Source organism: Platichthys flesus, chromosome 3 (genome assembly GCF_949316205.1).
Source record: "Platichthys flesus chromosome 3, fPlaFle2.1, whole genome shotgun sequence".
NCBI classification, from domain to species: domain Eukaryota; kingdom Metazoa; phylum Chordata; class Actinopteri; order Pleuronectiformes; family Pleuronectidae; genus Platichthys; species Platichthys flesus.
In genome coordinates this window covers 23823938-23850068 of record NC_084947.1, presented here as the reverse complement: position 1 = coordinate 23850068, position 26131 = coordinate 23823938, and the positions used below count along the sequence as shown (strand labels likewise).

At 41.7% G+C, this 26131-nt stretch overlaps 1 protein-coding gene across 1 annotated transcript in view; it reads left to right on the top strand.

The window, feature by feature from the left end:
• The first annotated feature begins 4055 nt into the window (after positions 1–4055).
• The window catches only part of loxl2b (lysyl oxidase-like 2b), a 44361-nt gene continuing 22285 nt past the window's right edge, over positions 4056–26131 (top strand). The window contains exons 1-4 of the mRNA XM_062384768.1: positions 4056–4127; positions 7818–8177; positions 8478–8653; positions 23274–23485. Coding sequence (XP_062240752.1) covers position 4127; positions 7818–8177; positions 8478–8653; positions 23274–23485 — 749 coding nt within the window. The 5' untranslated portion in view covers positions 4056–4126. The remainder of the gene's footprint in view (positions 4128–7817; positions 8178–8477; positions 8654–23273; positions 23486–26131) is intronic.

The window sequence follows — 26131 nt, the reverse complement described above, 5'->3', positions numbered from 1 at the left end:
TGGACCGTGGCCTCAGGTGTGATTCAGCGGTTACCCTTTCTAAACGACACCTCAAGGTCCACCCCAGACAGACTCTCCAGATCTCAGTGTTTCCCTTGAAAATAAATGTTAAACCTTTGTTTGGCAAGACCACTAAACAGAAGTAGAGACAACCAAGGGGAAGTCTGCAGCACAGGTGTCAACATAGAATTTCTCAATGAAACCGCTGAAACAGGAGATGTGTCACAGGTCCAGGTTCTGACTGCAGTCTCGTGAGTTGGCTGTAACCTTACAGGACCCGATTGATTCATAATGCGGTGATTCTGAAAAAGTGTGAATCAATTGAAAAATCCAACATAATCTGTTATAAAACTATTTCTGTAAATCTGCCCCAAGACAAGGAAACATATACTAAAACTCTACCACATTATAAAGTTTTGTTCGACTGTGCATACCTGTGTAACAAGCCTGGATGAGGCAACACTTCACTGTCACAGAACTGCTTTGACAAACCTTTAAAGTCAGATAATCCAGTATGTAGCTCTTATAGCGATAGAAAAAATATTAGTAAAGTAAAAGGAAGGTAGTCTAGTTATTTGCACCAAAATGTACGAAATCATTGATGGCAACATTATGAAGGTCTATATATATGTATTTATATTTATACATAATTATCTTGATCCTGGTTAGTCAACGTTTTTTGTAGATTAAATAAACGAGACCTGTGAGAGGTAGAGGTGCGGCTGGATGATTGGTAACCAGATTAGCTGTTTCCCCCATAGACTGTATACAAAGATGGATGACACAATGGCACCGCAAAAGTTAGGCTGGCTGCAGTATAGATCATAAACCTGGCCTCTTCCATGGTAGTGGTTTGGACATGTACCGAACTAAACAGTCAAAGCATGTATCAATATTATTAGTATCACACCGATTCATGTTCAAGTGCATCACAGTTTGTTCCGTTATTGAAAGCAAGTAAGTCCTATTTAACACTAGGTGGCAGCAGCGTTTAGTCCAGTCCAGGGTTCACTTCCAGAAAGGCTCTTTCAGTATCCTGCATCCATGTTATGTTAATATTTATATTAACATAACATGGATGCAGGATACTGATTGGTTTAATGCATGATGCATCTCTCATTCCAAAAATGAAACGAAAGGAAAATAACTCTAATAAGTGTAATCATCATCTGCTATCCAAAAGCCCTGGGAAATCCCCAAAAAACAAAACGCATTCAGACTGTTTTAGTGCTAATGCGTTTTGAGGTATAACGCTCACAACACAATATTCCTGATCTGTTTTCTTAGTATTCACCGACATAGTAGACTGATGAAAGTTTAGACATAACAAGCTTAGTTTTTCTATTTGGTCTTAATTCATGAGTACAAGGTATAAATCGCTTACAACTGAATCGTTATTTACGTATAGCATTCTCCCAAAAATAAAAGAAGAGTCAGGAATAAACCACAATGTATAGATTGTCTTTTCTTTATAATTAAAAAATTGTCCAAACATTCAAATATTGGCTGTTATTTTACGTGGCCTATTTATTAGCAAGTCAAGCTATCAAATTTGTAACTTCTGAAAACTGAGTTGATTACTCCAGAATACGTATATTTTTACCACTTTCTAATCTGCTGTAAACCTTGGTAACGATTTGAGAATGTTAAAGCCCTCAAAAAGCCAATTCATTTGCCTGAAAAAATCTAATAAAATCCTTACCATTTCAATAGGGCCTACCACTGTTCTTGGCTCGGACCCTAACTTGGACCACGTTTTGCACTAATGGGCCCGAGCCTGTTGAGGTTAGTGGAGAGAGCGATTAATGATCAAATGCTTGCCTCTGCGTTGCATGCATTTTGGGGCTCTGATGTAGCATGAGCAGTTTTGTGTCAATTGGAGATTATTACAACAAATACATTTTCCCACTGATCAATAGGTGGTGCTGTGATCCTGCGATGATATTAACATATGAAGCTGTTCAGCTCAGGAGTGTGATCATAGGGCAGTAGTTCGGAGCTGGTTGGACAATGAAGAGTGGATTTACAAAGTACTTCCTGTTTCATGGTGAATCAGTAGGTGTCACTATGACACTGATGAAATATTTACACATAGAGATATTCACACTTGGACTCTGATCATGTTACAGACGTTTTGTGGTTATAGGACAATGCACACTGGAGTTATGACAACATTGTGTCCTTTGGCAAAGGATGAACCTTTGCTCCACCTCAATGTTAACACGGTTTGAGGAAATGTCACAATTCTGACCAGGGTTCTATGACTTGACTGAGCTCCATGAGCTGTATATTGTAAAGCATCAAGGAGCAGTGCCTCAAAGTATGAAACATGTCACTCCCTGTTGCCAGCAGGTGGGGGGGGGGGGGGGGGGGGGCTTTGACAGTGAGTCAATATTGACACACGGATCTGGGCGGGACTGTGAATATATGAATGAGGTTTGAGGCTGATAGAACAATGCACAGAGCAGTTATAATAAATCCCTCTATTTCGGCGTATCACCAAAATTCTACGCTACGGTCAGACCGTGTAACGTACACTTAAAAATGTTTCTTTCTTACTCTTAATCATGAACAAAAGTTGTCTCTCAACATTTATTGACAGACATCATTAAGTTTAATAGATTTTCCAACATATCAACAATGTGTATTTCATTGTGAACAAACTCTTCATCCCTGGGGAAGAAGATTTGTGCCCTGGGCAAACTATGGCCTTAGACTGCCCTCTAGTGACCAATATTGCATTGTTAGCTTAATCCTCTTGATTCGACTCATCCAACTTTAATCCACACAGCGGTCAGCCTGTGTGATGAAATCATATGTACATTCACGTGTGACATTCACAGAAGTTGAACTTGATCTGATGAAAGCCAAAGGACAAGTTCATTAGAGTAAAATTGTAGAAAATGGCCAAAATGGCCACCAAAGACATGTGTTTTGAGGGAGACTGAAGTATGAACACTGAAGTTACAGCAGTTTCATGTTTCATGGCGAGTTGATGAACTTTGACTCCAAGCCACTAATATGGCTTTCCTGCAAACTTTGGTATGAATTTGAACATGTCTAGGCCCTGAACAGACCCACAAGGGAAATACAAATCCTTTGAAATACAATCGGGCCTCCCACCGGAGATGCTCTGGCCCTAATGATAGGAACTTTAACCATCTCCCAACCATGAACATGAAGGAAGCAGGATTTATTACCTTTACTGTCGACTACCACCAGATGGCGATCAAGAATATTTGGCTTCACTTAAGGTGAGCAGTCATGTCTCCATCATTATATACAATCGGTGGTTTCCTCTCTGCACACATTCTTTAAGAATAGTTAAATTATAATGTTGTAGGTTGGATTAAAAGCACTTTTGGTTTCCTGGAGAGATTTGCTAAATTTTTGTAAGCTAAACATATAGGCTTACTTATAAGTACTTCTTGTTTTTTTAAACTTAATTTGTATGTTGAGTCAAACAGCCCAACAATTTCTGAAACTTTGTGGTTCATTGACCACAAAGTTTCAGAAATGAGACCTCGGGGCACGATGCATTAAATGTGTGAAATTCTCATTGAAAAGCATTATGGGTTGTTTTGACTTATTATTGAGGTATAGTCTGACAAATAGCCCAGAAAGGAAAACATATTATGATATTTAATATTTATTAAACATCACGCAAAATCTTTTGTAAGATCTTTTTTCGCCACATATCTCTCTCTGGGCTCCGTAGAGAATAGATGGGGAGGCAAACTCTTGAACCATTAAATCAAACACACAGCTGCCAGATAATTCATTCACAATGCAACTTTATTTCAACAGATCTATAAACCAAGTTGTTTATCATTACTAAACACCATCAAACGAGAATATATCGTTTTTAAACCGTACATTGAGATGATCACGTCTGGTGCCGTGTTTCCACTGAAGCTGTGCGCGCCCCCGCGAGCTGCATGCTCTTCTCGGCGGGGAGGCAGAACTCGGCACGACACCTGTGAGGTCATCGTGGAGGCGGGGCCCCTGCAGCTCCGGGATGTGCATGAGTCGGAGTGAAAGTTTGGAGAGAGACAGCTGAGCTGCTTCCAGCCGTTGGTGCAGGAGCTGCAGGACTTTCAGGGCAGGAGAACAGCGACAAGAAAACAGTAAGTTCAGCCCGAGCCAATCAAAACGGTCACAGTGGTCCTGTTGTGAGGACTGTGTGTTAGTAGATGTTGTTAAAGGGCTGTGATGTTACTGCAGGGGTTTCATTGTCTTCAGCTCTGAGCTTCAGTGGCTGCACCATGATGGTTTAAAGTCATTGTGGGATGAGGAGTTTTTTTGTGCTTAAAGACCAAGTAAGTTTTGTACATGATTATCATTCATATCTGAGTTATTACCACATGTATTGCATGACACCACTACATCCAGAGCATAATCGATCCGTTAATGGATCATCAGAACATCAGTCATTAACAACCTTGGTGATCGATTAAGTGTTTTTTATGTGTCAAATAAAAAAGTGAAACTTTTTAGGGTTGCAGCTTTTCCAGTGTGAGCTTCTCCTATGTTGAACACATTTGAATAACCATTTTCAAGGTTACACCATGGCCTCTGTGAGCTTTTCTTCATTTACCCTTTCATTGACTAAACGATGAACTGATTCATTTGAATAATCGCAAACAGATTAATGGATAATGTAAATGAAGCATTAAGTGCAGCCATTTTTACGTTCTCAGCAAGAAGTTGCACCAACTGCAGGTATTCATGCAACTATTAGTCTTTTGTTTTTTCTTTTAACTTAAAGAAAAACTAGTTATCGTTTATTATTAATTGAAATAAATGAAATACGGGGCATTTCAATCTGGAGTTGTTGTTTTCTGGTGTGTATATGCAGTGAAGCTGAAGAAACGGGCTGAGTAGAGGCTGCTTGCCGACATTCTTATAAAGTGACATTTTGACCCTTCAGCCGATGCGTATCCCCTGCAGCAGCAGGTGGGACACGTCTGGCTTCCATGAAGGTGAAAGTCCCACCAACCCTTCTTAAAACACAGTGGTGCTTACGTTGGGATAATGTGGTTTTAAAATATCATAATGGTAATTGATCTTGTTCAAAAGCATCAGTGTTTTTGAGGCTAAAAGCAGCAGATGTTTCAGATATGTAGGGGCCGCCGCTCTCTGAACTTCGGCTCCCTCGCCCCAGGTATCATTAAAGACATTATTTGTTTTCTGAGCTTGAGATGGAAAAACTGTCATCTAGGAGGAATGAGCTCTTCTCAGGTCTGCATGCATCTCCTCAGTTGAACCTGTCTTTAAATGTTAAAATGCTCACACTGTTTCTTTAATGACATCACACTGGCACATTGTGAGCAGACCCCGAGGCTTGGGGCTCCACTACATCTGCTCGCTCCGTTATGTGAGTGTTGTTTCGAGCTTGTGCAACCACTGCCACGTTACAGCGAGCAGAGTCGGAGCTCTGCAGCTGAGCGACCATCAGCCAGATGTTTTTCACACAAAAGCAGAAAAGTTTGTAGGACTTTTGACGAGTTGGTGGTGGATAGTGGTTTTGTGCATATTTTTTAGAAGGGCATGGGTTTGACTGACAACGGACTCTTGGTTACATCAGTTTTTGACCTGGAATTGGGATTTATTGTCTGTGTTTCAAGGCAGGTAGGAGCTGGGGCCAGTCAGGAGTATTTCCCTGTGGAGTTTGGCTTTACGTCACCCTGCTGGTGTCTTTGTCAGGCTCCACTCCAGCTTCTTTAGGACTCAAAGTAAACCATCAGCTCTCCACACGCAGTGAAACAAGATAAGATAAGATAATCATAGTTATTCCCACAATGGGGAAAATTGCAGTATTACAGCAGCTAGAGTCGAAAGGCATCAGCAAGTAATAATACTTAAGTGTGAGGAGTATAAAAAAAGAAAGAATGTAAGTAATATGTACAGTGTAAAGACAGGAACAATATGTGCAGTGTGAGAATATCCACAGTGAATGGATTGCACATGGCAACCAGAGACAAACCACTCAGGTTTTAACATTTTTAACTTTAATAAGAGACCAGGTGCAAACATAAACTTAAACCTCTACATAAAGAGTTTGCAGCTTTGCAGCTCAGCACTAGTTTCACTCAAGAGTCTCTCTTGTGCTCCTCTTGTCTCTGTCTTAGTTCCATGCCCTAGCATCTGTGACTCTCTAGTCTGTGTCTCTGAGTGTCTCTCTCTCGATGCAGCTCAGCCGCTGCCTTTTAAACCTGAGGATCAGTAAGCTAACAGCTCTCACCTGCGCTCCTCTGGCACAGGTGAAGGTTCTCTCCAAGCCCCCTCACCTCCACAGTCCATATTGGTGGTGAATATAGTTTTACTGGGAGCAGAGCTGGTCGTACAGTCTTACTGCTGCAGGAAGGAAGGACCTGTGGTACGTCTCCTTCAGACATTTAGGGTGAATCAGTCTGTAGTTGAAGGAGCTGTGATGATGAACTGTAGCCCACTTGTACATGAGAGATGACGTCATCATCCTCTGTCTCATCACCTCCACTGGGTCAAGGAGGTATCCCAGGACAAAGCTGGCCCTTCTAATCAGTCTGCCCAGTCTCTTCCTTAAAGGTCTTCAGGAGGACCCCCTGCACTCCAAAAGACCTGTCCCCTGAGCAGATACAGTCTGATCTTGCCCTTATTCAACAGTGCACTGGCATGATCAGTCCACTCCAGTTTATTGTTCAGGTGAACACACAGGTACTTATAAGAGGTCACTAACTTGATGTCCATTCCCTGGATGTTCACTGGTGTCGGAGGGAATTGTCTGCACCTGCTGAAATCTACCACCACTTCTCCGGGGATTTCCCCGGCAATTATCTGGAGGCAGTTCCATTGGCACCATGTCAGAAGGTCCTGCATCAGTCCTCTGTATATGTAAACGTATGCAACTCTTTAACTTCAAAATGTTTTATTTTACATCATCTGCATACATAAAGCCTTAGATAATGAAAACAATTGTTATAAAAGTGCCCCCATTTGCTGCTTTAAGCCCATTAAGGTTGTTATGCCATCTAATGATTAATGCCTTGCTGAATGGAAAGTAAAGTGTTCTACTTTTACACACAGTCTCCAGTTTCCTGAGAAGGTATATAAATTAAACTGCCTGTGGCAAACGTAATAACCAAATAATTGTGGGTTATAATTCTGCAAACGTTAACCAATAATCACCTTATAAAGAAGTGCAATCATCTAGCCCACATCCAGTAGACATGGACCAACTTTCCCATGTATTTGGGGCGCCTGACATCCCTCTCATTCGAAGCAGCAAACATCCTGCTTCAATTCAACCTGTCCAAAGGTTTTAGGAAAGACAAAATGGTGAACAGCTCAGCCGGGATGTTTTGAATTGAGCAGTGTCAGGACCGAGGCTCTGTTGCTCTGAAGGAAGCTGCAGGATCGAGTGATGATTCTCAGTTCCCTTCTCAAGACACATCACATCAGAAAAGTAGTCATTTAATGCACTGTCAACATAAACAAGTGATGATGATAATCTGTTGCATAACATCAGTGATGGCTCGCTGATTAAACATTCCTTCCATCCATCCGTCCGTGAGTCTGTCCATCCATCCAATGCGTTTATCCTTTGAGGTCTTGGGGAGACTGGAGCCAATCAACGCTGACAATATTGTTGAATTGAAAATAATAATACGTTTATTTACAGAGTGTGTCCCAAGTAACAACGCATCATAAACAACATACTGAAAAATAATCAGTCTGATCCTGTGTGATGTACAGAGCAGATACCGCTGTGAACAACCATCCGAGACATTACAAGGAGTTTTCATGAATGCTCCTCTCTCTCTTCATATTTTCAACAGTGCCAACCAAAATGCTGACCACCAACTACCTGCCTTGCTGCACAGTCATCCTATCAGTGCTATTAAAGCTGACCCTTGCCCAGTACGAGCACCTCGGCTACCCGCCGGGCTACCCGGACCCGGAGCAGGAGCAGTACTCTGCCCCGCAGCTAACACCGGACACACCCAGGATCCAGCTCCGATTGGCTGGAGATAAGAGGAAGCACAACGAGGGCCGCGTGGAGGTTTTCTACAATGGCGAGTGGGGAACTGTGTGCGATGACGACTTCACTATCCACTCTGCTCAGGTGGTGTGTCGGGAGCTGGGCTACCTGGAAGCCATCTCATGGTCTCCTTCCTCGAAATATGGGAAAGGAACAGGTGGGGCTGTGAAGCACTGTTTCCTTGGAAACACACATTCAATCTTCTCATATTCCTTAAAATGTCACATTATATCAGATGTTTACTCTAAGACTAATACTGGCAGCACATGTTATTGGTGTTACCCCTGTGTATGCAATTTATGACTGATTTGTCATATTATTAATCAGAAAATGATTCAAGGTAAATGTCCCACAGTTCTAAGAGAATGCATTTTCCCATGTTTCCTTTATTTCCATCACTAAATGGAAAAATTCCTCCTCATGGAAGCAATGACAAATCTCTCCTTTGTCTCGTCAGGACGCATCTGGTTCGACAATCTCCACTGCACCGGCAAAGAGAGGACCTTGTCCCTATGTCCGTCCAACGGGATCGGCGTCTCAGACTGCAAGCACAGCGAAGATGTAGGTGTGGTGTGCAGCGACAAGAGGATTCCAGGATTTAAATTTGTCAACACCTTGCCCAACCATGTGGAGGTAAACATGCATTTTCACTCAAGTCCAAAAGCTTTGTGCACTTTTGTTTTTACTGCTATATATTTCTAAGGCAAAGGACATTTGTGAAGTGACACCTTGTCAGCTTGCTTAGTGAGAGCTGGGCTTTATCATCCGTTTGTCTTTGTCTGCACAAACACAACACAAGTTCCTGAAGTCTGGGGAGTTTTATTTTATTAAACTTTGACTTCAGCTAATTAATGATTTTTTATCATTCAGTCCATTACTGTATATAAATGTATTCAGACATGTTAGGTCAGGAAAAAGCCACAAAATCGGAAAGTATTTTTTATATTTTTATAATATATACAATCCAGACTGTATCAGTGATTGATTTAAAAAGTTATTTGACCATTGAAGCTTAAATAATTCAAGAGAATCTGAAGGTCTTGAGACATAATGTTGCGGTGCCATAAAAAATGACAGTTAAATTGAATCAGCAAAGGCCAAGTTATCCTGACTTTTAATTCATGTGATAAGTCAAGTTCCAAAACATCAATAGCCTATATTTCCCAAAATGCTTATTAAATAGCATATCCCTCCCCCCCCCACCATGCATGATGAAGGGACACTTTCAAATTCCCCATGTTTTTTTCACAGCGCTTTTAGCACAGAAAACACAAGATAACCTTGATGACATCAGTCTAGTTTTTTCTACATTTGACAAAGCTCCTCCAGATTTGCAGTTTTCACAGGCTTAGTGTGACTCATAATATCTTCTTAGATAATAAATCTCTCCTGATATTTGGCTGAAAACCGCTTTGTACTCCTAGTGTCAATAACCAAGCCCCACTTCTTTACTTATACTCTTCTCTAAATAGCTGGCGGTGAGAGTGTGTCAGTGAAAGTGACGTTAAACTGGTAATTATTAGGTGTTGCACTCGTAACTGTCAGAGTCGTCTGGAGCTGACGGACCTTTAAGAGCCACCAAAAGCAGAATGTTATCTTTCTGCTCATTGAGCAGGCCTCATGAATCCACATTCCAACGTTATGAGCAAACTGCAAAGCAGAGCTCTCTCTCTCTCTCTCTCTCTCTCTCTCTCTCTCTCTCTCTCTCTCTCTCTCTCTCTCTCTCTCTCTCTCTTACCTCTCTCTTACCGACTTTACCTCAGTTGTACATTGAGGGAAACATTTATAAAAGTAACATTTAAGCGACAAGACTTCCACATGTCTGGAACGGCCTTTGTTGTCCTGGATAAAGATATGTATCACCAGTTAACAAGTCAGAACATTTCATTCATTTTCTCATAGGTTCCCAATTGTGGCAGTAGCAAGGTTTCCATCTAACTGTATCACAAATTTAACACAATTTATAGTCTATTGTTGAAAGGAAACAACACTATGTCTCAATTCAATGAGAATAAGAATATTAGAAGTTGGTCTGTTGATATGAACAGCTGCTGGCACTTATGTTCCAGCACGTTGCCATTAAACCAGTGCAGAAGAAAAGGCGATGCAATCAAACGAGCGCTAACAGCAAGCATTGAGGAATAATGTAGAGCACATGATGGAAACATGACACACTCATTTGAGAATCGAGGTAATGCCTTGATGCAGTTCTGATGTTTTTCGGACCAGATCTGTTTTTATTGCTCTTGGTAGTATTATGAACTTTTTTCCAGCTCAGCCAAGTTTCGCAACTTTTATAGGAAAGATTTTTTTATTTGAAAATTTTGCTGTTTATACTCACTTCTCTTTATTTGCTCATTTTAACTACACAAAGAACTAGCTGATTGGAAACTGAAGAGATATCGCCTGAATCTGGAGCAGAGCTGGACTGAATGATAGTGAGCTGTCCAGGCCTAAACTCGACATGACTGGTTCACTCTCTTCTCTGTGACCACTGCAGAAAAGCTCTGAACACTACCCGCTCAGCACCAGACAGTGGAAAGACACTGTCGAGCATTTAGCAGCTTTACTGGAGACCAAAACAGAGCTACAAGAGAGTGAATAATGGACCTTGGCTGAATTAAATCTGGAACTGGTTAATATCAAATTAATAAAGGATTTATTATGTTAATGTTGAGTTCAATAATTGATTCCAGTGCCTCCAAGTGGCCAAAAGGTTTGAATCTACTGGGTTCTTTAAAAGAGCCCCCTTCCTAAGAATAAGTAAAATTAAAATAAAATGATGTAATTTTTAAATTTTAAATGTATTTAGCACAGCCAATATTTCACCTACATTACCCACATTTGGATAATGTAGCTGATGTAGCCACGAGCCTGTGCCATCGAACAGAGATGAGGAGTGGGCTGCAGAGGTCTGGAAAACGCACTACTGTTCTCCACACACCCACAGATTTATTTTTCCATTTTCAAACTAGTCTCTACCTCCACAAACCTTTTTCACATATGCAGTATTACCCCCCCTAAACATAAGTAAAAAAAGCCCAAGGTAAAGAGATGGTCTAGACCAGTGATTCTCAAATGGGGGTACGCGTACCCCTGGGGGTACTTGAAGGTACTCCGGGGGGTACTTGAGATTTTTTTTAAATATATTTAAATTAGCATCCATTCAAAAATCCTTGAAATTTTTTTATTTAACAAATATTCAATAAAATATAAGTGTAAGTTCATGAACCTAAATTTTATATTCAGTAGGATTTTCAATTTAATTATCATAAAAAAACAGTCTCCCCCATACCGATGGTTTGACCCAACCTGGCACACGCCACCTGTCATCGCCTGTCATCACCTGCCTTGAAAACTTCAACAATGGAGTCGAGTTGAAATGCAGCAGCAATGCTGCTTAAACATGGAGGGACAAGCGCAAAAGAAGGCGAAACCAGAGCAGAGAGCCTTCCCTAAACAACACCGTGAGAGCTTGTGCCTCTTCGGAGGGGCGCTAAAACGTAAAAGTTTTCCGTTGTGAAGTTAATGATTCATAACAAGAAGTCCGCGTCTCTACCGGTACCCTTTCAAAATAAAAGAGACCACTGCAAATGAGCAATGTTATGGACATTGATGGAGTTTTAAACTTGAATGTGTCTAGTTACAAGGCTTAATAAATCACATTCCATCTTTCTTTCTACCAAAACTGCTTTGCGCTGGTTAGGGGGTACTCGGCAGAATTTTTTCTTCGAAGGGGGTACGTCACTGAAAAAAGGTTGAGAACCACTGGTCTAGACGTCTGAAGTCAAGCTGGGATAGCAGCTGACAAAAAAAAAATCAGACTCAGCTTTTCCATTCACTAAAAGAAGCCCATGGATTTATCATCTGGAAGTGGTAATCTGGTGACGCACCCACGCAACAGGCTAGGGTGTAATGGCAGGATGACGACATGTCGATGGGGGTTTTTGTGGTGCGGGATGATTAGTAGGCATGTCGCTGCACCACTACTTTCTCAGGTGATGGTTAACCGCAGTGCAACGGTCAGCCTGTCAGCCACAGAGGAAATGCCCAGAGAGTGAGGTAAGAGGGAGGTGAAATGTGAACCCTCGCATGCACGTGTCGCCGACCTTTGACATGTGAGCTCCGGCTCCACTCTGCGTGGGCTTTGTCTTCTCCACATTGTTCAAAATAAAAGAGGAGGTGTTACATTTAGACCATTTCTATTTGGGTCCTAGACTGTGTTCTCATGTGGTCAGGATAGTTCATGGGTTCGCACGGGTTCCAGCGACTTCATGTTTAGCTCCGCGCCTCAGTCAGCTGGACAGTAAACATCGTAGGTTGACACCCACTGTTCAGTTCTGCGTCTCTGGAATATTTAGCGCGGCATCTCGCCAGTGTTTATTTGCGCTAAATGTTCCTGCCGAGCTTGGAGGAAGTCTGCTGCCATTCCTCAGCCTTTCAGTTCATGCAGAAGTGGCATGCATTACATTCCGTCTCAAACCTCTTTCAACATTAAGAAATTCTGGGGTTTCTGAAATGTGATGGTTGGCAGTGCCAGTTTCCACCATGGCCAGACTGCCCCATTTATCCAAATTAACCGAATAGGGATTCACTCACATTTCTCTACCTAAGTTCTTCCAGTGAGCACATAGGAGGGACAGAAGCAGCAGTCAGAAACATCTGAGGAAAGAAAGAGGGATATTCGGAGCCATTTGACCTCATGGACAAATGACAACTTGTGTGTAGACTGGCAACATTTCAGAAATGTCTGTCAGCAATGTAGAATGTCTTCAGAGATGTAATTAGGGCTGTGAATCGTTATTGCTGTAGGCACTGCGGATGCAAACATCTTCAATTATAAGTCATCAAAAGCTTTTGAAAAGAGGGGGAAAAATGGTGATGGACTCGCCAACTGGTCTGGACTGCTGGTCTGAAATGTCCGGGTAAGAGGCTCCAGATTATCCGCCTGACTCCCCAGTATAAACCGCAGAAAGTCCGGGGAATTGGATGTGAGAACACAGCAGGAGATCCCTAAAGGATTCACCCCAAGCGAGTGAGTGAGGGGGTGATGACGCGTCTAACAAAAATGACGAAAAGAAAAGAAAAATCTCCCGGTGAAAAAGCACGGTGTCGTACAAGTAGAAGACAGCGGAATTAATACGTCACTTCCTGCCTCTGCCTGCTGCCCCAAGCTACGCCACCCCGGGCCTGAATAATTTGAAAGATTTGTTGGACCCAATTCCCCCGGAATTATCCGGAGAAAGCCTGAAAATTACTTATTTACAAACTCCTGTCTCTAAACAGTGCCCTGCTGCCCTAGTTGGATAATGGATCAGTCTCATAGTCATTGTATGCCTATGGCTAGTGCGAGGTGATGTGAAGGATAGAGCGAAAACTGGGTGAGGGAATGACTTGTGGTCAAGCCGGCCGGGAGTCTAATCAGGGACCTGCTGCTGAAGTTTTGTGTATGGATCCATGTACAACCCTGTATGTCACTTCTGTGGCCACACACTATTTAATCTGATTATATGGACATTGTTTCAGGAAACATGTCATTTGCTTGTAGAGACAAATCCACAGAGACATATTGCCCAACATCTGTAGTCCCCCGCACATGTGCAAGTGTCTTTTTACCCAATGCAAGTTTGACATAAATGGAGAACTTACCTCTAGTTTTCAAATAGAAACACATATACTGCTGTTACTGACCATGCCGCTGTTGTTACATCTGCCATCACAGTTGTGCTCTTCCCTCCCTACATCTCTTTCAGGTAGTTTATTGTTGCAGTTTGACACATTGGTACATTTCTCAAAAGACACCATCTTTTCCCATGAATGTTGTAAACATTGTTATTTTGTTGACGTGCTCTGTAACACGTGACATCACTCCTGTTTGCAGAGGGAGCCCTCACTTGTTTCAGTGTTTCTTTAAAGGACTGTGTTCAGTAGGTTTCCTTGCTCTTGTGTAGGGATAAGGGCAGAGGATGTCTCACCTGGTGCATCTTATTAACCCCTATGTGGCGCACTGGGATTAGTGAATATGGTCTTTACAAACACATTTTGACTTAATTTGAAACTGGTGTTTGAGTAAAGCCTTTATTCAGAAGTAGAAAAAATTGTTCGGTAAAAGTCAGAGCAACATGTGCTCACAGCTCATTGTTAAAAAACCTGGAGAGTGGAAGAAGGTCTTGGTGATGACAGAAGCCTAAAGGCCACATGACACGTCCCCATGATGCTTAGCTCAGTTCTTCTCTGAGAGACTGCTCTCCTGTTCTGACAGATAGGTGTAGGTGTTTTGTATGAACATGTAGGGATGAAATCACTTTGTGGGGATTAACAGAACCAAAGTGCTTCTCGATATCTATTTTCGTCCTTAACTGCAGCCTTTCTCTTCCTCTGCCGCCATCCTCTCTTTCTCCTCTGCCCTCTCTTCCACGAAGCAAACTTTACGACTCTCCTTTTCCTCCCTTTAGTAATTTTTTCCCTATGAGGCCATTAGGTCAACTCTTCCACTTTTCCTCCCAGTAAACCTCTAACCATGCTGTGGTGTGGCTGTCATAAATAGCAGACCTTCAGCAGGTTTGTACTGCTGACTTGGGCAGATACATGACACCCCACAATCTTACAATGCTTTTCAAAATATAAAATTATTTTTCACATAGCTGATAGATGTTTCTGTAGGGAGGTAAATGTTTTCACTCAGAGGCATCACATTCCCCACAGTACTATGCAAGCGGATGTTTAGCCTCTGGAGATTCTAAAATTAAACACTCGTCTGCTCTGAGAGGAGAGTGTGGCTTGTTTCTTAATTTTTTAATTGGGCTCAGACAGACAAGTGACTTCTGATTATTCTGAATGTTTGCATGTCTTTCTCATCTCGTGCAGAACAGATTGGTCATGTTCAATCGACTGTGTGGGAACTTGTCTGGTGTTTTTCACCACAGCCGTCCATCTGTTTTCTATCACAGTGCGTAACATGTGTTACACAAGGGTGGACAAAAAAAAAATCACACAAGTTATCTGACCTGAAGTCAGGATTAGTTACATTTCTGTCATTATTTTTAACTAAGCTCTGGAATGTTTGTCAAACTGTTATTTCCAAGCTTGCCAGTGGTACATGAGTTGGGCTTTTGTCAAGTAGCTTGTGTGGTGTTAGGATGGATCCTGTCAGTCATGAAATTCAGTTTGACTTTGTTCCAGGATATTCATATCCTGCTCAGGAAGAAATGTAATAACTATGGTGATCCCATTCTGTGCCACATCCAGCTCAAAATACATTATTTTAAATCCTTTAGTTTGTGAATAAATCCCCATCAGCCTCAACTTTACTTGACATTTCTTTGTTGTTCAGCACAGCACATGTTGCAGGTCTGTCTGGCTGCTGAGAGCTCTATGCTTGCTGAGTGAACGTGCACAGTGAAAGTGGTATCTGCTGAGTTTTTGTTCAATCCTGCCCATCTGCCGAGGACGGTAAATACTTCATAGAATTTCTCCTGATGCTGCTCTAACTGGTCAGTTAGACTGGCAGTCAATGTGTTTGTGTGAGTGTATGAGAGAGTGAGAGTGAGGGAAAGAGAGCGAGTGAGCACTGGGGCCAATAAGCGTTGCACACAGCTCCACAATACATATTTCTGCTGCGTAAACATTATTCGTATCATTATGAAACCTTGGCAGATTACACCATGGCCGCCACCGCCTTGCTAAATAATGGGGTTAGGGTTAGAACACTGGAGTGACGTCATGCATAGTTCAAAAATGCATTTTCGAGGTACCTCTGCATCCTATTGTACTATAATAACAACCTAGAACTTGTATAGATAAAAAAAGTCACCATCATTGGTCACCTTATACTATAAGGGATGTGATGATGATCAGTTATTGCTTTACAGAAATATTTAAAATATTTGTTTTAGCCAACGGTACAATGTTTTCATGCCTGAGTGTGCATACCTCATGGTTATGTGTTTTGGCTCCAATGGTGAAAACCACGGACAAGCAGTAGATACAGTACAGAGGAAGAAGAGAGGAGACACAACAGCTGTGTTTTATTCATTTCTGAACAATGTCTCATCAGTTTAAGCAGCTGCTGTGTATTTAGTCGCTGTGTCACTCTGCAAACTTTGTCTGCTCAAACATTTATAATATACATTGCTGTTTCAAAAACAATGCTTTTACTTTGAGACAAGCCGTGTCACTATCCAGATCCAGGTGTGTCTTTATTTTCCACAGCTTTGTATGTCACTTTAATGCCACATAAAAGCAGTTCATTTCCATCAATAATTCACGGATCACACATCGGTTTGGTGTTTGTCACGACTGTGAAACATCTGTTCTCAGTTTGTTATAACAAAAGGCTCTTTTTAATGGACTCTTGAGGAGGAACTGCACACTACGACGCAGCATTCTCCACATTCTGCTAAGTCTGTGACAACACATCAGCTCTGAGTTTAAATTAGACATGTATGAAAGTCGGGATAGGGACTTAAAATAAAAAATGTCTGTCGGCTCACTGACATTCTAAGAAACAGGCTTGTAACTCAATAGCACACTGTATATGAACCCGGTAAGTTATTTTGTTTCAGATGTGAGGTGATTTCTAATGGCAGAGTGTTTTGCTGAAGACCTTAATTGGAACCATATGTTCCTGAGCTCCATGCACTGGAAACTGTGGTTTGCAGAGGACTTGTGTACTGTAGTAAGTGAAAAAAGAGGCCGTAGGAAGCAGAAGGTAACTGAAACTCTGAAACTCGTTCGCAGAAGCAAATAAATGATCAGGACTTTGGTCTTCAGCCCACCTCTCTTAGCCAGAGACTTTCCTTAATTCAGTGGAGATAGAGGGAACCATGAATCCTTCAGTGTTGGCCTTTTGGAACCATTTTCCAGACACTAAGACAACTGTCAGGAAAAATGTTTTCTTTTGTCTGGTAAAACAAACACCCTTCTATTCTGAACATGTAATTATTAGACCTGAGAGGAAATATTTGTATAATGGTTCAAATTAATGGGCTGAGTTGAATATCTCTGCGAATTCAACCAGAATCCTTGGTACAGAAGCATATAGCTGCCATTCCAGAAACAAACTGATCCCTACATGATGTGGGTTTGTGATGTTTTACATGTTATAACATGATATTTTCACATTTTTACAAACCTAGCATATACTATTTATCTTGTTATAGTGCGGAAACCTTCACATTATAGAATGATAAATTCCTATATTTTTATAAACTCATGAATAAGTCAATGAATATGGCTCATTGACAGTGACTGATGAACTTCTACAATATGCTTCTTGGATCCTGCTGTTAGTGAGCATGGCGGCTCATATTGTGATATGTCTGCAAACACTAAGCACTGAGGAAGAATTTGTCCAAAGCTCTGGAGGTAGTGTTTCTTGTCATTGATTGGCTGGAGGGGCACAGACTGCTCCATGGTACTTAATCATTTCATATGAATGAGCTATATTCATTGATTTCTCCATTCTCAACATGTTTCATCATTCTAATATGATATTGAGGTCATGACAATATGGGTATTTATCATCAAATTTATCTTGGTATGAGGTGAAAGGTTGGATTCAGAGATTTGCCTCTGTACTTTTGAGGTAAGTCAGAGACAAGGAAAATTCATTCCATTTGTCAAAAAATAGAGTGGATGTTGCCTTGCTTGATTTTGGACTAAAACAATAACTTTGGAAGGGTTATTTTTTAAAGCTGCTAATTTAAGATAATCTGAGGAGAATACGGAATAAGATGCTATTTTACATTTGCAAATTATGGACACAGTGGCCAGTCAGGTGGCCTCTTATTACACAGTGCAACTTTAATCGTCCAAACACAGTTAGCAGAAGTGCAGCTGTTCTGGGAAACCTCTGGAGTATCCACACAGTACGTAGTGCAGGTAAATCCTCAATAACTTGCATCATCAGTCATGGAGACCTTAACAAAATAAACCTGCTTTAAATAGAAGAAAACTAAAATCTTTAGGTTTCTCAATGTGTTTGTTTTAATCAGAGGTGACTTCACTCCGTAACTGCCTCAGAAGTAGCGATGACTCATGGGCTTTGATGTGATTCATAGCTCTAGTTTTCTTTATATTTATGTCCTGAGGTCCGCAGACAAGATGGCAGTAAATCATTTGAGTACGTCCCTATTACAGCCGTTAGTCATGGCAGCAAGGTTTTGTCAACACGGTCTGAGAGCTGAACCTCATTTATGTGCAGCTTCAGGGAAGGGAAATAATCTGGTCCCAATACATTTCCTGAATTGCCGTCTTGTGATCTCAGCCGTGGAGTTATTTGAGATACAGATGGAGTCATTCTGTTGAATGTGAGTAGTGTCACTTAAAGTGGTAAACCGCAGGGGACTCGACTCCATGAGGAGTGTCAGGCTGTTTCAGATACTTGAAATATAAGAGCTGCACTATTTGATCATTTTATTTTCCATCAGTCAGCTTTGCAGAGTCTTTGAGCTTTTTTTAAGTTGTTGTTTTGATATCACAGAACACTTACTTTTGTTTGGGTCTCACCATTCTACGTCTTATTCCAGCCACAGCCGACAGCTGTTTTCAGAAAAAATAATATAGGGCAGCGTGGTGTAGCAGTGGTTGTCACTCTCATATCCCAGTAAGAGTGTTCCTGGTCCATACCTGTCAGGTGACGGGGCCTTTCTGTGTGGAGCTTGAATGTTTTGGTGGATGTTTTTTTTCTCTGGATCTCAGCCCTGTGATGAACTGCCAACTCGGCCTCTCCCCTAACGTCTGACCCCTGCCTCCCTAACAGGATAAGAGCTTTGATAATAGATTGGATAACCCACTGTGTGCTATCTGCCCAGCATCAAACAGCCAGGGGAGTAGGGGTTCAAACACAATCAGATATTTTGCCTAGAACTTCCTGGCGACCAAAACAGATCTGAAGGGAGGGTATATTTTGGCCTGTTAATCAAGATGATAGAAGCATGAGTCCAGATGAAATGTTGCTCTGTGACTGTTGGGGAAAGAAACTGACATATCAGACAGTTGCTATAGAGGCTAAAGGTTAATTTATACTGTCTCTAAATATGAAAAGAAATAAACCTCAGTTTCAAACGATATATATAGAGTCAAGAACTATAATAACTATTGTCTACACTGCCCCCAAGGATTTCCGGTGGTACTGCTCAGTTTCGTCCGTAATTGCAGGTATTTGCACGTATCAGAAGACGTGCACATATATGAAATTAATAAACACGAGAGTATCGACAAATCGCTTTGTCCATTTCCTTATACGTATCTATCATTTTGCTTTAATGACCCTTAACAGATAGCTTACTAAATGTACATTTTTCTTTTGCCCTCATGTGTAGCTACATAGTGCTAGTACTGCTTTAGTCATACGATTTAACTCTGATTCCTTCAGAAGCCCTGTGCAGTGTTTCAGGACATATTGTTTTGCTGCTTGAACCTGTGGCCTCCTGCCTACACTGGGAAGTTCAGTATTTAGTCTTTATCAAAAGAGAGATTCCATGAGCAGGAATTATGGTTTGTAGCAACAAAGGAGCTATTGAAACAGAATAGTAAAATAGTAAAACCTTGAAGTAGCCTCTGTGAATCAGAGCTGTGTTGCAACAGATTGAGGCACCTTCACCCCGCTGCATAACTCATCTCACTAATGGCTTTTCCATCTGTGCCACTCCTCCCTGCCAGGCATGGACTCAGGGAAGCCCCGCCACCCCCACAACCTTTTCTCCTGACTGTGCCACAACAGGGCAACTCCTGTCGGAAATCCTTTGTGCAGCCAAATAACGTATTTTGTCTGTAAACACATAAGGTGACGGCCAGGTGAATATTGAAATGGATTCAGAGAAATGACATGGCTGAGGGTGGAGGGAGGAGGGGGAGGCGGGAGGCTGGCACGTGAACCCACCAAGGAGCAGGCTGGCTCGTTCTGACCTCAAAGCATTCTCAGAAAATAGCTGGAGCTGTTTTTCTTCACATCTTTACATAGATTTTCTCTTGCGCAAATCTAGGTTTAACGTTTCTTCTGACTACGTTTATCCGATATTAAATCTTGATATTTGAGAACAGGCATGTTCGTGTTGGTCCTGGTGGGTTGAATGTTTAGCTACTGTCTGCATTTACTTGCTCATTCTACTTGACTCCGGGCATGTGGCTCCAACTTGTTTTCTAGCATGTCTGCCACCGAATCATGTACTGTTTACCCACTAAACCCAAGGTTGTCATCCCCACATTTCCACTCATTATCATTTTCCATGATTTCAGCCTGTATTCAGTTTTATACATCTGTGCAGTCCAGACCTCGCTTCCTCTGACCACAGTGATTAATGTGGTTATCTTTGGGAGAAAATAGCCGAGGTTAGAAAGACTGAGGACTCACAGTTTTCGCTCGGATAGCATCTGCCATCCCTGGGAGGCAAATGCCAATTTAGGAAACCCTCCATTCTCATTATTTGATGTCTAGGTTATTCTTGGCTGTATATGAGAGGAGTGTGTACTAGTCCTTCTGTTGAGCAAAGCAACGTATACCCCCTTTCCAGCTGGACTCCAGCTCCCTCCCCCCAGCCTGCACTGTCACGTAGCACAAGAATGTGGGTTTGGACTATGGGAGAAGAAAATGTTTATTTAATCCCTGCAAAAGTCCGAGAGGAAAAGCTTGGGGCTTTAATTTTGAAAAAAATAGTTTTACTTGGTTGTCAAAATACTATCTGCTTTTTTGATAAAGCAGTCATTCTTGATTAGACTCTTAGGTACAAACACAGATGAAAAGTTGTGTGACTGGTTAAACATACGTAGTCAGAATCAGAACAGAGACCCCAAAATCCTCTGTATCGCCAGTAGTCTGATGCAAACATATCACAGAAGACATATGTAGTAGTAGCTGAAGAAAACATGTGCACTACAGGATGTAAGGGAATACCATGAGTAATTCAGAGGCCCACATGAGATCAGGGGCTCACTTGAAGGCCCCATTAAATTGAACCTACATTTTCTCTGTTCTTATCCGTTGTCCCTGTGTCAAATGGTAATTAATTTCTCGCCCAATATGTAAAAAAATACCTCAAAATTTCTGCCTTTTGTTTATCTCTAAAATGTTTCAACATTTTTGATGACTCATCCTGCACCAGCGGTGTTTACTCATTCTGTGTCCAACAATAATACTCTCTGGAATTTGTACCTCCTTCCCTGTGACTATAAGTCCTGCCACTTAGTGACCAGCGCACAGGGACCCATTCTGTCTGATTCATCTGTTAAATGTACAGACGTAAGGGAAGCTGGTGGATAGAAGTCCTCAGAACAGAGAGAAGGCTGCGTCATGACTTTCCATGTTGAGCTGCTATAGTTACTGTCAACTCTGGAGCAGGGGTGGGACATAATTTAAGTCTTAACAGCAGTGGCACTTGTGGTATAGAAACTACATTGGAATAACACTTTTTGAAGTTGTTATGCTGAACGTCTTGGAAATTATTTTTCCTTTGTGCATCCAGCAAACAGGGTCTATTGAGATCACCAGCGTTTATTAGTGTTTCCAGCCACTTAACAAGTTTAATCTGATATTCATCCGCCTTTTACCTCTATTTTGGTCTCCTCCACTTTCTGAGTGAAAGACCTGCCTCCTGCTTCCCTGTGTTCCCCAGCGTTTTGTTTGGCCATAAAACCCAAATAATGAAGGGAAATATGCTAAAATAGAAACTCCACAGACCTAAGGAGTACTGGAGAGTTAACTTTGAGATAAATCAAAGTTAACTATACAAATATAGATTTGTGCAGTTTAATGTCTTTACAAAGCATAAAAAGATATCAATAATTTTGTTATGGGAGTATGCAAACCATACAGTACACCAATAATGTTAATGACTGAAGGCCAATTTAATCGGTAGGTGTAGAGTACGTTGAGCATTTAGCCGTGCACAGTAATATGCGCAACCCCTAACCCTAACCCATTTACCATATACCTACCTAGAAATAAACCACACACTACAGTGTATGGCTGATGCCATCTGCAACAACTCTGATTAGTCAACTCACAAAAGTAAATCTCCTTCTGTCTTGATAAATTCAACGGCCCTACACGCTCTTGTTCTTCAGGGTTGCAATAGTTCAAATGTAATAGTTAGTTAGCATTTATTAGCTCTGACTCCAAAATGGTCCATTCAGTTTGAGTCGCCACCTTTCAAAGTAAACTCAGTTTTTAACTATAAGTCCTTTTCCTCCATCCTGGATTAACCTGCTTTAGCCGGAGCCACATCTAAATGATATGTGCTCCTGTTCCAGCCTCACAGCAGGGAGGAGTTCTGCTGTGGTCCTACTCGCTAGGGTCCAACATGGCTCGCACCACTGCCCTCCTCTGTCCCGAGCTGCTACACTGTTTGTAAAGACTTAACATTTCTACCGAAATATCTGTGGTTTGAATTAAGTGTCTCTCCCTTGTTCCTGTTTGTTCCTACAGGTATCAGTCCCAACAGACACAATAAAACCCTAATAAGGTTTTAACCATCCATTAATTATCACTTAGAATAGTCTATGTTAATGAATGGAAAACAAAAATGCACACCAACACAAAAAAACATTTGGTGGTCTGTCTAAGTGTCCAAGGCCTGTACTGCTGGAGCCTGCTGCTGATGTTCATGTAGATGACGTGTGGCGTTTGGAAAGAAAAGCTCTTTTCGTAATCTTGTGCTGCACATGTGCTCACTGTGCTGTTGGTGCATTTTTATCTTTACTGACTGCTTTCCAGCAGCGCGCTAAAATGTGCTTCACATATAAAACACTTTGATACCTGTTGCTTTTAAAGCCAGAGACAGGTACAGGGCAGCCGTGTCACAATGATTAACGTTAAGAAGGTGATTTACTGTAATAATTTTTGAGCACCTGGAGAAGATTTACAAGCAGCGCGCGGAGAGCTGAGCTGCTGTGTTACAGACTGGACAGGGGGGGTTAACATCTCTGATTACATGTTATGTAACACAGGAAGTGCCACGCAGATGTGTGTGTTGCGTGTTTACATCACATCAGATTTCAGAGGTCTGTCAGCCATAGAATGAAGGTCCTCTATGGCCAAACTAATTGACTTTTCGAATCACATATACAGTATGTCTATTATGGAACAAACCATATGTAAATATATGTTTGGCAATGATTTTCATAATGCCACTAGGACATACATTAGTTTTTCTATGACGTGATAGATGTAACTGAAAACAGTTTGCTTCATACTTCTACAGCTGCAAATTGCATTTTTTGACCTATGTGCACATTTTTCAAATATCATCCACAGAACATTGATATTCAAGTGGAGGACGCGCGCATACGACCCATCCTGTCATCGTACCGCAAGCGTATCCCTGTAACAGAGGGCTACGTAGAGGTGAAGGATGGGGGGAAATGGAAGCAGATCTGTAACAATGAGTGGACCCAGTTTAACAGCAGAGTCATCTGCGGCATGTTTGGCTTCCCCGGGGAGAGGAAGTACAACGCCAGAGTCTACAAGTAAGTGTTCCGCCGCAGGACAGTTTGTGTGGTACTGGGTCACTCAAAGAGGAGAGTGGGATTTTGAGCCTCATGCACTAGTGGCCACTTGAACAGACAGTCAACAGAAATTCATGATGCTTTCAAGTATGGTAAGAATGTGACCGACAGCTGAACGCTGTAACCAGTTGTTTGGTTGGATAATGCTCAAATCTGGCTGTTTAATGTGTACGACCACACATTTAGGAAACACTGCTGCCAAACTCAGGCCTCAGGCTAAAATCATGATGCAAGATTTAAGTCCTGTGTTTCCATGATGCTTTTACCAAATTTGAAATTGATTTAATTTTTTTTTAACACTATGGTTTCTCCATACCCTCTACCCAACAAAGTAATATATCTGTAAACACTTCAGTTATAAAATTCAGACAAAGGGCAAAGGTTAACAATCACAAATGGAGTTAAAATACACTGGAATAACCCTGAATCAGGCCTCTTCCAATGTGTGGATTAAACGTTTGACATCAAGCCCTCACTCCTGTTTTTCCAGCATCGGTGCATACCACAGAGCTGTGGTAATGTGCGAGGGATCTAAATCTTGCTTACATGGAGACGACTGCCGCCAAATGGCCACAGGTTAAAGGCGGTGCTACATGAAACCTCCAGTGCTCCAGTTCTCCTTGAATTAAATATTAAACCCGAGCTGGAAGTTTCCTCTTCTTTAGGTAACCACAGTAGAGAGACAGCTCCTTAACTTTACATCTTCTTGTCAGCCCACTCCAGCTTTAACCCATGAGACATGCAGCGTGGTTTTACAGGAAGCTCCGGCCTGTCTCAGGCTCTGCCCATCTCTTTGTGCCCAGTCAACACAATCACAACTTTAGGCCTCTGTATCTAAACTCTCTATAGGTAGAAAACTAGCGAGGCACAATCAGACAAATTATATTGTTGATGGATTTACTGATCATGAGCCGCAACTTCAGAGCACATCGCTAATAAGTCAATAACAAAACAAAAAGATTTTCTGAATGCAGACTTGGATTATGTTACCAAGAAAGCTAAGATGTTGATATCTTAAATTTTTTCTATGAATAAGTTTGTATTGCAGGATCTTAATACTCCCTCAGCACTCAAATTTAGTTTGTCTCATGGTCTACTTCTGAACTCCCTTCTATCAGTGCTTTACTTGTTTGCTTGTATCCAGGGTGCAGATTTTAACAGGGCATTTTACAGATTACTGTACATAGAAGACTGTAACAGTAGATATGTGTATCTGCTGCTTGTTGGTTAATCTCCCTGCCAAGATGTGGTTATACACTCACTGCTCATACGTTCCACCTGTGATGTCAAGGACTGAGAAGGAATTGGTCAATTCTTACCATCTATCAAATCATTTCAGAAATCTCTGTCTGTCTTGAGAACCATTCATCTTATCAGCTTCACACTTGCCATGTGTATCGTTTAAGGCCCAAAAATCTGCAGGGTTGAATCTGGTGTGATTTGGAATCGCGATGTGTTCAATATTCAAAGGCTTTGAATGAGCAGGCGGCCAGTGCGCTGCAGCGGCTGCAGTGGCCTCTGGGTTCTGTGCACTGACCTGTGGCAGGTCTTTACTTACCGCAGCTCAGTAACTGCAAGTCACTTTTACAGTTTCAGAAAGAAAAGCTGCCACCAGCATCACCCACAGTCCAAACAGCTCATTTCAAACAGGCAGGTTTAGAATGGGTACTGCAGTCTGTCTCAAGTAACAGAGCAAACAAGCCGACCCCCAAAATCTGAGCAGTGTTCCTAGCATGGGTCAAGTTCCAAAACAGTACTACAGGCAGCTTTTCAAACTGATGATGTGCCTTCTAAATATCTCTGCTTTCTAAACTCCCAGACCAGAGATTACATTTGCAGCCCAAGATGACTTCAGGAATGTTGCCTGAGTTATGTCCTCAGACTTGACAAAGCTGCTTCAGGGCCCCAGACTTCCATTAGGGTTTGGGTACAATGTATTCAATACAATTATACAGCAGTTTTCAAATGCTGTGACCATGGCAATATACATACATTGACATTGATGTGTATTAGGAATGCTGACTTTTATTTAAAGGCCAACAGTATCATTTATTTTGAGCTGGAAGTTACACATCACGTTCAAGTTGATCAAAGCTGGGTTTTTTAAAAGATTTTAGCTCGAGTCAGCGTTCACAGCCTCAGGACCACCAGTTTGTTCCAACATCGCTCCGTGTGAACACTCCTGAGAAGCATCCCAGCTCTGTGCAGATTGCAGAGGAGGCAGCGGAGTCTTCTGGCTGACTCAGATCATTAGCCTTGGACAGCTCCCAGTCTGCAGCTTCCCACTCGCCAGCTCGCAAATGAAAAAACCAATGCAGCCTTTAATCCCCTTTTTCATGCACACCTCAGACATGAGACACAAGGATGTGACATGCCGATCTGCAGACCAGTCTTATTAAATACATAATATGGGCTCATTTATAATTAGCGAGCAGGATATTAGCATCAAGGCAGTTTCATTAACTCTGGTTCAGTCAAGCTCTTAGCTAACCTTTTGCGTTTGGTATTAATTACACAATATGCTAATGTAATTAGCATAGGTCTATGTTCATGGTGTCAAGATATAGCCTGATATTAAACTCATCATTTCTGTTTGAATCTTGATGA